Genomic DNA, 18017 nt, shown 5'->3' with positions numbered 1-18017 from the left:
CCATAACACCTTTTTGAGATGTCTGTTCAGTGCTGACTGACAATCCTTAGTCTGAAAAGAGTGTTTTACAAAAAGAGATTTTGTGCTGTAATAAAGACTACAATATTTACAACACACTAACACACACCACTTCGTGCTGAAATAGGAATTGTTTTCCGTTGGCTGGACTCCATATTATGAACCAAGACTCACATTAGCCATATAGGTTGTACAGCCCTTGATGTCAGAAAGCGGACGGGAATGTAATACCATCTCTTCGGAATTGCATTAGAAAGGCAAAAAACACAGCAAATTAGAGACTATAAGGCCCTTACAAGGACCAAAACCCCCAACTTAGTGCAATATCCTCACTAACTATACAAGAACGGTGTGGCCCTTTTCATGACCAAAATTGTGAGATTATATCGATCATACAATGAAAAATCAGTCCACATGTGCTAAAGACGTTTTGAAACAAATGTGACATTACTGTATTGAATTTTGTGCGGTTGTGATATATTTCTTAGATCACGATCGCACTCAGCTTCGTGTTTGTGTGTTCCCGGCCTATGGCTTTTAGCACAAGACCAGAGAGATTTTACGGTAACTTACAAAAGAAAAAAAATTGAGAAATTTTCTTTACTATGTACTATTTCACTATAATCAGACAAAACCCAGCCAAAAGCCTGGAAGAAAGATCATAATAATGTTAGATTCAAACGCCAAGAACACAGATTGGGGCTCACCATATACCGATCAAAGAGGAGAGGAATTGGGAGATTTTATCATGCAAAAAGATCTTGCGATCATAAATACTGGAAACAAGCCAACCTTCGTAGGATCAAGAGGCGAATCATTTATAGACATAACAATCGACACAATAAACATTATGGACAAAATAGAAAATTGGATGGTTCAAGATAAACAAACTACCAGTGACCACGAAGTTATAACCTTCGACGTAAAAATGGATAAAGGAAGAAATAAAGAAAGATTGAATATAAAGAAAATAGATTGGGAAGTTTTTAAAGACAAGCTAGACCTCCCTCAATTAAAACAAACAGAAGATACTAACAATATGGTAATAAAGGTAGAAGAAGCCACAATAACCGCGATAAGAGAATCCACTCCGAAATTAGTGCAAAAAGTAGGATATGGTGACTTTTGGAAACCAAAATTAGAAAGATTTAATAAATTGATAAAAGCAAGAAGAAAGTTATCAGGCAACCCTAGAACCGAGGCTCAAAAATATTATGCTCCAAAATTAGAGAAAGGTAAAGGACGAATATGAACAGGCGGCATTAAAAAACGAAGTTGGGAATTGTTTCTGGCGAAAAACATAGAAGTGGATCCCTGGGGTGTTCCATATAAATTAATTATACAAAAGATTAATCCTACAACATTATGCACAATTAAAATGCAGATGGAACGTATACAAAAACAAGTCAAGAAACATTAGACAAATTAATGCAGAATTTTTTCCCTAAGGATACGATGTAAGATGATACAATGGGACAGATGCAGCTAAGAAGAAATCATGCAAGGGAAGCAACAGTAGTAGATGTGGACGGCTTCGAATTGGTATCAACTGATGAAGTAGAAAAAAATATAAAGAAACTAAAAACTGGTAAGGCCCCAGGTCTTGATGAAATAGCAAATGAAATATATAAAAGGAATAAAGACATATGGGTCCCTTACTTAACAAGACTTTACAACATATTGTTACAGAAACATTCCCAAATGAATGGAAAATTTCGAAGTTAATTATACTACTTAAGAGCCTGGACCCCTTAGAAATTGGTGCCTACAGACCAATATGTTTACTAAAGAACATAAGCAAAATTTATGAGAGAGTTATAGCTAATAGGATAAACAAGAATAGAAATACACAGAATGATACCCTACAATATAGTTTTAGAGCGGGAAGATCGACCGAGGATGCACTGAATGTTTTTAAAGAACAAATACAAAATAGTAGCTACAAAAAGACATATGCTCTAGCGTTGTTTGTTGACATTGAAGGAGCATTCGATAATTTATGGATACCAGCGTTATTAGAGAATTTGAAGAAATTAAGGCTTCCCTAATATCTGCAAAACATAACAAAAGATTATTTCCAACACAGAAAAGTAGTTATACAAACCGAAATTGGAGATAAAGAAATACAAAATAAAAAGGGCTGTCCACAAGGTTGGGACCCCTGATGTGAGATATACAACTACAGCCTTGCCTGGAGAAAATAGAAAAGAATGAGTCAATAGATAGAATTATAGCCTTTGCTGATGATATTGTAATAATAACATCGGCAAATTCCAGAAGAGAAATAGAAACAAAAACTAACCAAGTAGTGGAAAAGTTGTATATAATTGGTGCTTTGAAAATAAATTAAAGCTATCAGCGAAAAAAACTAAGTTTATGCTTTTTGGAAATAAATTAACCACAAATAAAAATATTAAATCAAAAAATAGAAAGAGTAACAAAATTTAAATACTTAGGCGTAACAATTGATGAAAATTTAAACTTAGAGAAACATGTACAATATATAGTTGAAAAGAGTAATAAAATTGCCAACAGACTAATGACAATTGGCAAAAATACATACAAGTTACCAAGTAAAATATTAAAGCTATACCATGATACAATACTATGTGCAACTATGGCATACGCTTCAAGTCTATGGGTACATCAAATTTTCGAGAACAAAAAAATTAGAGATTCCATAAATAGACCTCAAAGAAATTTACTTATAAGACTAAGTGGAGCATTTAACACAGTGCCAAATGAAGTATTATGTATACTACTACACATAAAACCACTACATCTGGTAATACTACAAAAAGCAGCATTCTACTGGCTAAAAAAGAAAGAAAACGAAAAGCTAATAGATCTTCTTGGCAAGGCAGTAACAACAAAGAAGGAGATCAAGAAACTATAGAAGAAATATGGAACTTAGAATGGACAAACTCAAACAAATCAAGAAGATTATGGGATATTATTCCAACAATTAATAAAAGGAAAAAGTTAAAACATCTAGATCCAAGTCCAGGAGTCATTCACTTTGTAAGTGGGCTTTCTAAGCCCTTATGAAACTTACTTGTATAGAATAAAGGCCAAAGAGAATACAATCTGTGAATGCGGCGAAATAGGAACACTAGAGCACCACATCTTTTGGTGCCCTCTGACAGAAGATGTAATACCAGAGAGGGAAAATATCAGACGTAAAAATCTAATACAAATAATCGAAAACGAAAATGATTTTAACATCTTAAAGCGAATAGCAAACAGCTATTCTGAAATAAGAAGAACTTATTACAATGAAAACGAATAAGCATTGCATAAATGTAAATAGAATTAGAGTGGATGTGTCTTTGACTGTTTTTGAATGAATGAAATCTTCCGGATCGAAGAAAGTCTTCAGGATGGCACTGGTTTTCCGGATGCCCCCCCGGGGGAGAGGAGTGAGTGGATCATCGCATCCCCGGTTTACACCGGCTGGAACTCCGGATGCGTATGGTCATGTGTGTGTGGGTCGCATGTGCGCTTTTGTGTTCGTGGTTTCCGGGTTTTTGGGTGCACCTCATTGCGTCATGGACGATAAGTGAAGAGGAGTGTCTCAGAGATAGTGAACTTAGTGACCGCTTCAGTCGACCTCGACCGAAATGACCCCAGCCTGTGTGTGCGGGCGGAAGGACACAACGGACCAGGACCTACGCAAGTGCTCTGAGTGGGTCCTGGACCTCAAGTCAGCACATACAGGACTGTGATATGGCATGGACACGAAACTGAGAACACTCACAGAATACTTCATGAAAAAACATTAAAATTTAGGTCATATAAGAGTGGAAGTTATTACTGAAATGAAATGTTAGTGTATATTTTTGGTACGTTAGTGTAAATGTGTTCCGTGACCACAGGAGAGAACCAATCATATAGTGAAAAACCGTAGTGATCTGTTTTGTTGTGAAAAGTGAAGAGGAGTGCAGTTTGATAAACAATCATACAGCATACAGAAGAGGAACCATTATCATACGGTGAAAACCGAAGAAAGAAGATGAAGCAACACATTATTAAATAAAACTTAACTAAATAATATAACAATTTAAATAATTAATGAAGTAAATATAAAATTAATTAAACAACATCATTAAACAGTCATGTGGAATAACAACAGGGAAAAAAGGATAAATTGTAGCCTAACTAATAAATGTACATGATAATAAATAATATAGTAAACCATTAAATAAGAATAGGAAACCAAACAAATAAAACAAATAAAAATAGAAACTAGGTAACTAAAAACGTAATAAGACTACAATCTTAAAAAACATCTTAATAATTAATAAAAGAAATCTATCACTAGGAATTAAATGGTTAAGAACTATAGGTAAATAATATATAAAAATAAACAAATAACAACAAAATAGAAGAGTAGATTAATTAGATAATATAGATAGATAAGTAGATAAGAATTAATAACGATGGAATGTATTATTTAAGTATCTTATATCGTATTTCATACTATTATAGTTGTTTGATTAGGAAATGAAATACTAAGTAGTATAGTTCAGGATAGGTAGGTGCAGATAGAGTTAAGCTGAGTAGCACTTCGCAACAAAATTATTGTTAATTTTTTTTCATAGTTTATTCTTGTTTGTTTTTTTTGTTTTTTTTGTTCTTGTGTTGTGATTCTTTTGTTCTTTTCTTTTCCCTTTTCCTTTTCACCTTTTTTCTTTCAAATATGGATATCCAATAAAGATAAGAAAACAAATAAATGGCAATGATGATAACCCGTTCCGGTCAAAAGTTTCAGATGCCGGATCTGAAAGACGGGCCTGAGCCAAAATTAAAAAAAAAAAAAAAACTATTATTAGGTTTTAGTTTATTTTACTCAGTAGGAGATTGATAAAATATGTAGAAAAAATATTTACAAGTTTTTAACACAAATTGTTATCTTAATGTTGTTATCTTATCTTCAAGACCATATTTCGTTAAATCAGTGCTACAAAAAATTAATGGAAAATATTTGAAAAGTAATAAATCAACCAACATGATTTATTTATTTACCTCTAAATTCTATCTCAACATAGTAAGTACTGTAGAAGATCGTTTTAACATTAAGTCCAATTATTATTATTATTATTATTATTATTATTATTATTATTATTATTATTATTATTATTATTATTACAATATTAGCAGTAATTATAGTTAGTATAGTAGTAGTATTATATAGAAATGATAAATGAGTTAGACACTTCCTTGAACATAAAAATAACTAAAAAGCAGTTGAAAACTTGCCATATATAAAATACTTTCAAAGACTTAAGACACATATTTTTGGATTTAATCACTTCTTTTACACATTCTAGAATTGATTTGCCTCGATCCTCTTCTGTATTTTCCTGTAAATAAAGAATAAAATCAAGTAAACAAGCTTCACGTAAACATAAAATATGTATTTAAATTGATAACCTTCAACATATATAAATCGAAGATTAATTACATTTATTCCATGAATGGGAAGAACATACTAAGATCCGAAACAGTGCAAGATATCTGTGTTATTTTTGACTGTTAACTACACTTCAATCACCATCTCGGCCAAATAGCAATAGAAGGCTACAAATGTTTAGAATCAATAGGTTTGGAAAAGAATTCCAAATAACTCGTACATTATATTTTACATATGTCAGAACAAAATTAGAATGTACATCAATGGTGTGGAACTCGCACACTCATAAGTAGAAGATGGAAGTTCATGACCTAAAAAACACTGATATATGTGAAATAAAATGTCCTTGAAAACATGGAAATTCGTATAACTTAAAATTTTCAGAAATGACCTGAAAGTTGTAAAAATTAAGACTAAATTTGCACCTGTAACTTTAAAAGAATACAACAAACATACCAAATGATCGTGTCTGCGTTACCAGAAAAAAATAAGGTAGCTTCTTCAACTGAAATAATGATTTTATGATGAAAATAACCACATAAAATATAAATTTAAACAATTTATTACTTAAGATAAATACAACAAATTATTCAGTGTAATATGTACTTATTTTTAGCATCTCAGTCTGGTATGTAGCGTAGTGTCTGTTTCAACGTTGGGGGCGTTACTGCAAAGATAAAGAAATAATGCCTCCACGTAAATCATGTAATTATTATCATCAAAAAGTGAGAATGAGACATGTGTTCGGGAAGGAGAGACTTCATAGGCATGCTGCTTCTTTTCACCAAGACACAGACTGCAGAAAAAATAACAACTTCAAACTCAGAAGTTAGTTTTAAAAAATTACACACACCCACACACACACAAATTAATTTTGGAAATATTTAATGAAGATGAAAACTCTCAAGTTTTTTTCCACTTATCTTACATTCCTTGTAGTACATCGCCACTGTCTTCACAACACAGGAACGAAGACTAATGTCTGTAGTTCAGATTCTCTTTCTTTTGCATGTACATTATCATTTTATGAGAAAATGTTTTTATCTCGGTGCAAAACCTCGAGTATGTTGCCAAAATCAAAAGAATGACAAAAAATAATTTTTTAAAAAACATACCAAAAATGACCAAAAAATCCACCAAGAGGAAAAATGACAAAAAATTATCCAAAATCGAAAAAAAATTACCTAAACGCTGAAAATGGGCAAAATATGCACTTTAAAGTTACAATTTATTGCTTCAGAACAAGGTATAATATGATAGTATTTGATGGGCATTGTATCTGCAATATCAGACAAAAATCTGACATTTCATAAACTTACGCCTCCTACTCATAAGCAATGTCAATTACTTGATAGTATCGTAAATAAATTTCTCAACTTTCTCACATACAGACAAACAAACCTATATCCAAAATTTGAATCCTAATCCAGTCTCTTAGTTAACGAAAAAAATGCCATCATTAAAAACGCGCAGAACAATCAATAACGATTCATAAATTGTTACGCAACAAATTTGTTAGCCTGAAACTCATTAATGAAATTAAAATTAAAATCACTAAAATTAATAAAAAAATTAAAATTTATAAAATTAATTAATAGAATCACTTTTTTTCTCATTGTACGAAAGACAGAATCAATCACCTTCAACATTTTTGAATATGGAGAATTTGCGCTATCTTCAAGACTTGATGTGTTTGACGTAGTAAAAGGTTTGAAAAAGAAAATGATTTCTTAAGTGCATGTAATGAGTTAGGATCTGTAACTCACACTGAATGTACTTGAACCTGAACCCACAAAGTGGGGCTGATTTTCATATTTCCTGAAAGCTTGGATCAAAACCGGTTACCAAAGTTGGGGAGGTCTCAAGCATTTCGCTTGTGGGAAGCACGTTACTCATTTTTATTAACACCTTTAAGCGTGTCTTAAAGTTCATTGCAACCACAAAAAATCTGAAATCGTGAGACAGATGTGAAAACAGAAAAACATGTCTTTCATCATTTCAAAAGTATAACGTATCAAAGTAAAATAAATTGTCCCAGGGTCCCCCGCAGGGTTCCAGACGGGGTCCAACTCAAAATTTTTAAATAGAAAGGGGGATCAATTTGCACATCGTATTAAAGTTGGCGTTAAATAAAAGAAAATAAATCAAGTCGCGGCTCTCTACGATAAGCGTGTGCAAAATAGTGGTGGGTCAAAATATCAACATAATCTTCATTGCAAAGTCTATGGCCACTCGTATGTATCTGAAACGGTGAAATAGGTGTAGAGACAAAAACACGGATATGTCATTCTTTCGAAAGTATAATGATTCAAAGTAAAAAAAAAATGTTCCATGGTCCCTCGCAGGGTCCCAGACGGGGTCCAAGTCAAAATGTTGAAATGGAAAGGGGTTCAAGTTGAGTATCGTATGAAAGCTTATGTTAAGTGAAAGAAGAGAAAACAAGTCTCGTCTCTTGATGAAAAAGTCTATGGCCACTCCTATTAATCTGAAGCGGTGAGACAGGTGCAAAAACAAAACAAAACAAAACAAAAACTAGAATGTATCAAAGGAAATGAATCGTGCCATTTTGCAATGCTTATCGACAGTCGAGACTTATCTAATGCCCAATTCTGTATCATTTAACACAAAGTTTCACATTATGTCCTTTTGTACCCTTCTTGGTATTTGAAACTTTTGATTTGGACCCGCCTGGGATCCTGCAGTGTAAAGTGGGACATTTCTTTTTTCTTTTGATACATTCTAGTTTTTGTTTTGTTTTGTTTTATTTTTACATCTGTCTTACCGTTTCAGATTAATAGGAGTGGCCATAGACTTTTTCATCAAGAGTCGAGACTTGTTTCCTCTTTTTTCACTTAACATAAGCTTTCATACGATACTCAATTTGAACCCCTTCCTATTTCAACATTTTGAGTTTGGCCCCCGTATGGGACCCTGCGAGGGACCTTGGAACATTTTTTTTACTTTGAATCATACTTTTGAAATAATGACATATCCGTGTTTTTGTTTCTACACCTATTCCACCGTTTCAGATACATACGAGTGGCCATAGATTTTGCAGTGAAGATTGTGTTGATATTTTGACCCACCGCTATTTTGCACAGGCTTATCCTAGAGAGTCGCAACTTGATTTACTTTTATTTAACACCAACTTTCATACGATGTGCACATTGATCCCCCTTTCCATTTAAAAATTTTGAGTTGGACCCCGTCTGGGACTCTGTGGGGGATCCTGGGACAATTTATTTTACTTCCATACGTTATAATTTTGAAATGATGAAAGACATGTTTTTTCTGTTTTCACATCTGTCTCAGCTTTTCAGCTTTTTCGGGGTTGCAACGGACTTTAAGACATGCTTAAAGGTGTTAATAAAAATGAGTAATGTGCTGCCTTCAAGCGAAATGCTTGAGACTATAACCGCCACCAGGTTATAGAAGTATTTTTTGTGAATGCTCTGTATATTTCGTAAACACGGTGATTATTTCTTCGATTTATACTTTATTCTGCGACGCAAATAAGTTCTTTCTTCGATGAGAACCTTTTCTTCCCACGCAACTGGACCAAGAAGTCTTTCATTGTTTTTTTCATATATATATTTAAAACATTGTTTTGTGGTGAGAACATTTCAGTAAGCGACGAAGCTTCTCAGTGTTTCTCCCTGACTTATTAGTATGCACAGTATATATTCTACAGTTATTTGGAACTGAATTAAGTGCTTTTTTTAATCGTTTATGGAAATATTGCAGTAGATTAGAGCAGATCAGAGTAGACCAGGTGCAGAAGCGTCAGATCGTCGCCAGCCACATCGCTTTAGCAGCTCGTTATCTAAATGTTTCCACAGTCAAGTTATCGCAATGTCTCGTGCGTCGTGGCCAGTGGACTAATATTAACGTCAACTCTTTTTTATGTTCTATTTGCATGTACATACAGGTGATTTAACCTGAGTGCTTTTAAGAATGAACTGCCAACATTGATTAATGGACCAATGCAGTTCGTATCTCGAACCTCTCCACGTTTCAAAGCAGCAATCACGCACGTTGTGTCGAGCATGAAGTATAACATTGTGCTAAGGGGCATAAGCTATTAGCCGGTAAAGGACGTTTTCTTACGGCTAGCCCCAATCAATAAGTCCCAGGTTCATATACCTAGTGCGTTAAAGTTATAAACGCGCCCTCCAACATTAGCATTCCATTTTGGAGACTATGTAATTTCGCTGAAGACTCGTGTCAATTCTTCAGGACTATTTGCAGCAGCAACCATGTTACTACGTAGGATTATCCCGGCGACACTTTTCCCCAGTCCTAATCCCCAAGTGCGTCAATGGTGTGAAAAAATCTTTTATAGTGAAATCTCAATTGTAATCTTCTATATATATATCAAAGTGATAAAGGGCTACAGTATAGTGAAAAGTAAAGTGTGATTTTAATAATGGAAATAATTATACATATTCAGTGTTAAGTGTTGTGATCGTTTCTCTTCGTTATTTTTCTTTTTAATAGTATTCTAATTAATAAGTATAGTGTCATTAAACCCAGTGTGTTTTCGTTGTGTGTATGAGTGATGTTTGTGTGCGTTATGGTCTGGATGACCGTCTGATCGTCCGTGAGGTTTTCGAAACGAGACATCCGAATCTCTCGGCGCCTACGCTAATCTCATCATTGAGACCGACGAGCAATTTGGATCAATTTTGTAATCCCTTCTTGGAGAGGTCTTTCAACGTTCTACCCAGGTAAGTCCAAGTCTCAGGGGAATATTCATTGGCAGGACCACGGGAGGACAACGGAGAACAGACTACGACCAGGCGATTACAAATATATGGCAGCCCGAACAGCGACCCGATGCTTGGGCGATTACAAATAAATGATACCCGAACAGAGACAAGATACTGTAGGCGATTACAAGACGTCCCCAATTTTGGTAACCGGTTTTGATCTTACCTTGACCCAAGCTTTCAGGAAATATATACATCACCCCCACCTTGTGGGTTCAGGTTCAAGTACATCCCGTGTCAGCGTAACGACCATAGTGCATCTTTAAATTAATTAATTAATTAATTAATATAACTATGTAGATTAGAGCTTTACTATGAATTTTACTACTGGACGAGAGTTCAAGCAGTGAAAGTTCCATCGAAACTTTTCGAGAGACATTATAGTAGTAAAGGAGGTTGGCAACCAGAAATTCCATCGCTATTCCTTAAAAAAAAAGAAAAAAGAAAAAAGAAAAGAAAAAAGAAAAAGAAAAAGTTATGGCCTAAATTCTAAGTATTATATTAACACTTAGCAAATGATGAAAAACGGTTTAACTTACTTCATTAAGTTTCTGTTGTTCGAAACTGGCTAAAAGACCTTGAGAAAGGACAACTCCATTTACTTTGGCAGCTTTCAGGATAATTTTACTGGCTTTAGTGTTCAAATCCTTTGCTATTAGCCATCTAACAGATTCTGGAATTATCCTGCAATATAAAGTTTTAGAATATGTCGTAAAAAGTGTTATAAAATGACACACAATAAAACTAACACTATACATTCTTAGATTCAATCAAGAAGTTAATATTGCGTTATATTACAATATTTAATGAATAGATTAATAAAGCAAATATAGCCTTATATCATACTATTTTGATGAATAGAATAATAAAGAAGTAATATAACTTTATATCGTACTATTTGATGAATACGTTGATAAAGAAGCTAATATAGCCTTATATCATACTATATCGATGAATAGATTGATAAAGAAACCAATATAGCTTTATATCGTACTATTTAATGAATAAATTAATAAACTAATATATCTTCATATCGTATTATTTAATGAATAGTCTTAAAAAGAAACCAATAAAGTCCTATATCGTACTGTTTGATAATTAGAATTCATAAAAGACTGAAGCAGAACTAAAAAGTAATACTTCTCAGCGTGTTACAAGAAAAGTTATTTTTAAAGAAATGAGTCTATGGTGTTAGAAAATCTGAAACCGCTGGCGGGATGGTTGGTTGCCATATTACAACCCTCTATAGTGCTATCATCTTATTTCCTTATTATTACTTAAGAAGCGAAAACTGCATTTAGGTCGGATATCTTACTCTTCATGGGTGATGACACGTGAGTTCTTAGGGCACGATTTCTATCCAGGTCATCAAACTATAATAAAATTCTTAGAGAGAATATGTGTGACTCTATCTTGGTAGGTAAGAAAGGCTTCAATGGTTGAACTCATTTTAAATCTTATTTTATGTTTTGGTTTCCTTTTAGCTCAACGTTTCAAAAGTAGTAAGTATTCTCATCGTCAGAATTACTTTAAAATACAATTTGAATACATTTAGGCATAGTTTAAACAACGCTAACTTCTTAATGAAAACTGACCAATCCCGAAGAACACATTGAGTCCATATAATTTACCATGAATAAAACTCACCAATAGTATAGTATAATGGCTGCCGAAGGAACTGAAATAATTAGTTGTATGGTAACCCAGTTTTTCACGAGAAGCGCCACAAGTCCTACAAAAGCTTCGCCAGTAGCGTAGAAATAATTGAGCACCATTCCTGTCATTTCACGTTTCTTTCTGCCAACGAGTTCCACTCCTATAAACCAATCGTAACAAATTAAATAGACAAGAATTATAATATCGTACAATGTTTAGAAACCATAACATACAAACGTACTTGAATATCTATTGCTATCTCTGAACTAGGAGAACGAAAGGATAAATGTAAATAGGGTACATCTGGCCCATGTTCATTCTGATGATCCTCGCAAACCACTTGTCAGAACTTCAAGTTATGATAGATGAGCTTACTTTGAAAAGCAAGGAAGTCAGGTTGTATAATGCATATGGAAAAGACGAATGTAACATTCAAGAAATTCGCAGGGAAGTCAGCAATAGTTCAAAAGACGATTTTAAAAATGAATACCTACGTCTAGCTGGGACAGTATTCATGGATGGCACCATTAAAGAAGAAATGAACAGACGTACTAAGTTAGGCTGGAATACATTCAAAAGGAACACTTTAATATTGAAAAATAAAATATCAATGTGTTTAAAGCCTTAAATGTTCAATGAATATTTTGACATGTAGTTCAAAGCCTAACAAAATCAAATATTCACCGCCTGCAAATTACACAACGAAATATAGAAAGACCACGCTACAAGTCATCATCTAAGACAGGAAAAGAAACCGCATGAACCAGGAAGATGACCGGAATGACTGTTTTGTCATGAAAATGAAAGCATTAAAGTGGCGGTGGGCTGCACATATTGCAGGGAGAAATGATCGAAGGACAAGAGTTGACTGGATACCATGAGACAAGAAACAACCTAGGAAACGTCCATATAGAAGGTAATATGGCGAAATCAAGAAACACTGCAGAGGAATACAATTGGCGAAGATAGTTCAACATGGAGACGAGTTGAAAAGACCTCCATCCAGCACTGAACTAGCAATAGTTTACTATGATGATTAAAATGGTGATAGAAGAAAATATTTATTTAAAAAAAAAATATTTTTACATAAATATCTCAGGAGTAAATAGACACTGCGAGACCAATGAGTGAAAAGGACAAATTAAACTTTGTCTGGGTTCTCGAAGGAATTTGAAGAGAACAGATGAAAAGTTAGAGACAGAATAGTATCAAGAAATAGAAAAGAATGGAGAGGAAGCTGAATAATAAATAAAGAAGGAAGTCAGGTGCAAATTCAACTATGAAGAGATGAAGGAATTCGCAAAAATAAGAAAAGATGAATAAATGTATCGCGAAATTGAATCAACAGAAATATATCAAAAGAAAAGGGGAACCAATATGTTAGTAGACAAAATAAACTGAAAGATAGTTTGTAAGCAAAATAAATGTTACGACAATGGGAGGAGTATATATCGAACAATTGAATGTATGATATGAATGTATGATATCAAAACATTGAGTAGTCTTGATGTTAAGGGCGATAAAGGCGGCCATAAAGAGCTATTATACTGAAGAAAGAATTCCAACAATCACTAGCTAACCGGAGTAGTTAACATACCTATTGAGTTAATTAACAATTTAGAGGAAGAAACAATTTATACATATACATCTACTGTGAAATACGTTAAACGAAAGAATGGCCAGGTGGTTTTCAAGAGGTTTCGATTTATCGAAAACTCCTTATATATTTACTATGACTATCTGTGTATCCGTACGTCCGGAAGACCAAAAAAAAAAAAAAAATCCGAAGAACTATTTGATGGATCACCATGAATTTTTGCCCACCATGTAGAGGGACAAACGTTAGAATCTCTTTGATTGAGATTGTCTATCCACCAGTAATGATACAAATCAATCATTTTAGGTTTTAACGTTTATCACAATAGATTAAAAAACGGTAATATATAGCGAAAATCTGCTTCTTGCAATTGATTAAGCGTACCAAGAATATGTTCAATCTTTATCCTTAGATCTCTATTAAAACCGGAAGTAATAGAAATCCACTACTATTTCCGGTTTCAATGTTAATTGAGAAAATATCACGCCATATAAACGAAACTCATTTACATGATAGATACGTGAAACTGGAACTTGTTTCAGATCGTCATAATTCTGCTGAAGAAAAATGTCGGTAGTTTAGAACAATTATTTTAATATGAATTGAATAATAAAGCGGATTATCCACTTCATATTTCTATTAAGATTAATTCAGACATAGTGTGTCGTGCTTCTACCATTCCTGTCATGCTTTGTCGGTACTACGGCCGCGACCATTCACAAATACCATGCCGTACCGTATGGTGACGCTATTATTTGGTTCTACTCAACTTCGTGTCACTTCGTGTGCTCCGAAGAAAGCCGAGGGACCGCGAACGACGAGCCACGACCGAGCTGACTTCTCTTCGAGGCGGCCTGTCGGGACACAACGTGAGAACGGTACAAGCAGGACACGTCATGTGTGAATTTAAAAACACAACCCCATGAATTTTCACTGTCAAAATCTGAAAAGAAACTTTGTGTACCACGGCACGGACAGGGCACGAAAGTGGAACTGCACACTACATATGAATTAATCTTTACAATATTCTAGTAGATATAATTTTGGATTCTATAGACTATATTACCATAGTAACTTCGTGATGGTTTCATGGCTTATTAATACATTATTTAGGAACAAAATAATGTATGAACTAATGAATTGAAGATTACCAATTATAAAAGCTGTAGGGTAAACTCCAGCGGTACCAATTGCACTCAGAAACACAAACACAACAAACATAACGTAGTTGAGAGAAAGCACCTGAAGAATGCCAGTCACGGACATAAGAAGAACGCTCACAATTAGGATTACTTTTCGACCAAATCTGCGGGGAAAAGAAAAAAAACACTAATAAAGTCATGTACATGTATACTTTTAGTATCATTCAGTAACCCTCAATAGCAGAACAGAAAAATTCAAATAATGAAAAACGTGATTAATATTAACACAGCAGGTTCAAGATAAAGTACAACATATGTAATAGTCATTTTAACAAGTAAATAATTTTTATTCACTTTATCTATCTATCTATCTATCTATCTATCTAGGGCCGGATTTAGGGGGTTGCACGTGCACCGGTTTCGTTGTAAATATAAACTATCTAAAATGAGAAGCTAGCAGTGAAAATAGCAACATTTACCGAAACTTTCTGCCATTATTTTTCCGTAAAGGGCTTAAGAGAAAGGAGAACTTTGCAAAAGCAATAATTTAAGTCGATTTTTAAAGGTTGAAGGAAATAGAATATTTTTTTTCGGCATATCACTTGCAACTCTCTTTAAAATACTAACTCCCCCCCCCCCCCGTTCTATGTATCAGCGTTGTCAGGGGTAAAGAGCACTGTCGCATGCCACTTTGAAGAGTTTCAGTGTGATTGGTTATTTAAAAAAAAAAATGAAATGAAATCTTACGTCCCACGAATGAGTTTTACGTCCCACGATTATGCCGGTTAGGCTAAAAGAGACGGTGATGACGACTAATGAATGAAATGGTGGAATGAAGAAAGTGGGAGGAAACAGGAGAACCCCGAAAAAACACGCACACGGTGTTTGTCCACCACAAAGCTCAGTTGGCGAAGGCTAGGATCGAACCCAGGACACCAAGCACCAGAGGTAAACGCTCTACCACTGATCCATCGCGGCCTCCTTGGTTATTTTGGTAGATATTGGTGCACCCCGTCAGAAAAAACTGGATAAAACCCTGTATATATATATATATATATATATATATATATATATATATATATATATATATATATATATATATCTTTTTATAGTATAAACGGGACGTAATCAGAAAATAGTACTGTTGTTATTGTAGTTCCCTTGAAATATACATATTTTTTTTTTAAATGTGTAAAACTATAAAATTACAGTCATAGAAGTCAGAGTTTACCTGTCAGCAAGAAATCCTGCCAGTATTGATCCTATAAGGATTCCAGCAAAATGTATTGTTCCGACCAAAGATATGAGCCATTGGTTTTCCAGGCACGTGAGATCCCACTTGAAACAGAAATAAACATATTATTATACTCTGGAAAGAGTTTGATAGTAAACTCTTAACTAGAGAAGTTCGCGTTGATGTCATTCTGACTTCATATCGATACTATGCTCATTCGACTCCTTTTTACATATGAAACAATTTTACTATATGCAACCGGAGAAATTCCCGATCGTAAACATGTGCGAATTACGAGCGTTAAAAGTTCAAAATTGAAAAGATTTTGCGAAATATTTTTGAAGTAACTAAATTTTCAGATAGACGCTTCATTTTTGCTATCAAGGTTTTTCTTGGGTGCGTAACACAGTGGTGAGGTCAAAACGTAAGCATTTTGCAAGATAAAGAGTAAGGAGTTGAAGAGTAATGGCATCCTACAACTTTGCTTCACGTTTCGCACACCGGGTCGTTAGATTAATAAATAGATATTTGTCACCCTTATTCGATCATATTGTCATCTAAATATCACTTTCCTGTATGGCCCCCTTTCAAATTGAAGATTGACATTTGTCTCCGAAACGCTTTGCCAGGCATGCTAATTTCAATGAAGAACGCGTTGGTATTTATAATTAATCTTGTCATAATGTATATTGTTGACCAAAGGTATAATAGCTAACGAACTTGGTAACAAAAAGTAATTATAGAAAAACACATTGATCAATCTCGACATATTGTACAGTATGTTACTGTATAGAAATTATTTTATTACAAACAATTTCATAAAATACACAATGTAAATAATGAAAAGTTTTATTGAAGAATTATTATTATATAAGCCTTGATTAAACAAAAATTGCATACTGTAAACTGTTAACGTTTCGGTTAAAAAAAATAAAAAAGACGTTTCTTTAAAACACAAAACAAAATGTTAGAAGTATTGAACAATTAGTTTAGCAGTAATGGCTCCAAAGAAATATTATATTTTAAACCGTTCTGTGATTCTGAATAATGATGTATAAACATATAAAACTATAATAATAATAATAATAATAATAATAATAATAATAATAATAATAATAATAATAATAATAATAATAATAATAATAATAATAATAAAATACGTTAAAAGAAGTGTTACATTATTTGTAACTACAGTTACTGTACGATATCATGCTTAGAAAGGGAAACTTTCTTTTAAACGATTAAACTAATCATTAATTTTCTCATTTAAAAAATCGTATAATCTATTATAGGACTGTTAATTAAATATTGATTTCTGATATAAACAAAACCATTTGCGCCGCTTTCCAGAAAATCGCAAATTTCAATTTTCAGCTTCCAGTGAATTACTCTTATTATGTGGGTTCGAACAAAATTCGAAACCTAGAGGCTCTTATAAAAACCTTAACTTTAAAATTTGATCCGGATATGATTAACGGCATGGCTCCTAGCCGTGCGTACATACGTCGGAATTAATGGACAGACAGACAGGCATTCAAAAATCCCTTTTTCGTCGTGTAGGAACTATGAAAAGTATTAAAAAGTTGAAAACCCGAATTCTATCTTATCTCCTGTCGTTGCTCGAAAATACGAGTGATACAAAACTAAACTTTACATTTTTTTTTACATGTCAGAAATACAGAAAAATGAAAAATACTTTCATTTTTCGACATTGCATCCGTGGTGTACAATACTCATAATTTGTTGTTGTAATTGTAACCAATCGTGCAGAGCGGTTTTCAGCTCTTCATCACTTCTGATATTTTCCTTCCATCGTCATATTGAGCAATCCGAAATCTTGAAAGTCACTTGGGGCGAGATCTGGGGAATAGGTCGGGTGTATGACATACTCAAATTTAATATCCTAGATTGTGGACATCGTTAAAAAGGAAGTAGGAAGTTGGGCGTTGTCATAAAAGAACAAAACACTTGAAGTCAGAAATCCTCGTCAGTTAGTCTTAAATGTATGGTAAAGGTGATTTTGAAACATCTGCAAACGAAGCACTGGTTACAGTTGCTCCCCTTTGGACGACATAGTGCTTAAGGAGTATTGAACAAAAACAAATTATTTAAAATATGATTTTTTTGCTTCCTACGGAACACTATTTACCTAATAATAATAAAATCTGACTAAACCACTTGTTATTAC

The 18017-nt window shown here is 33.7% G+C and overlaps 1 protein-coding gene across 4 annotated transcripts in view; it reads right to left on the bottom strand.

The window, feature by feature from the left end:
• The window catches only part of LOC145664308 (organic cation transporter protein), a 55772-nt gene that overhangs the window by 15515 nt on the left and 22240 nt on the right, over positions 1-18017 (bottom strand). For 3 of the 4 annotated variants that reach the window (XM_081730877.1, XM_081730860.1, XM_081730870.1), the window contains exons 4-8: positions 15827-15933; positions 14605-14759; positions 11848-12016; positions 10740-10884; positions 5278-5381 (exon numbers count right to left, since the gene is read on the bottom strand). In XM_081730877.1, coding sequence (XP_081587003.1) covers positions 5278-5381; positions 10740-10884; positions 11848-12016; positions 14605-14759; positions 15827-15933 — 680 coding nt within the window. The remainder of the gene's footprint in view (positions 1-5277; positions 5382-10739; positions 10885-11847; positions 12017-14604; positions 14760-15826; positions 15934-18017) is intronic. The other variant, XM_081730887.1, reaches the window with a different exon arrangement.

The sequence above is a fragment of the Thermobia domestica genome, chromosome 1 (genome assembly GCF_964235325.1).
Source record: "Thermobia domestica chromosome 1, izTheDome1.hap1.1, whole genome shotgun sequence".
NCBI lineage: Eukaryota > Metazoa > Arthropoda > Insecta > Zygentoma > Lepismatidae > Thermobia > Thermobia domestica.
Note: the sequence above shows the minus strand (reverse complement) of the source record. Positions and strands in the feature narration are given on the sequence as shown.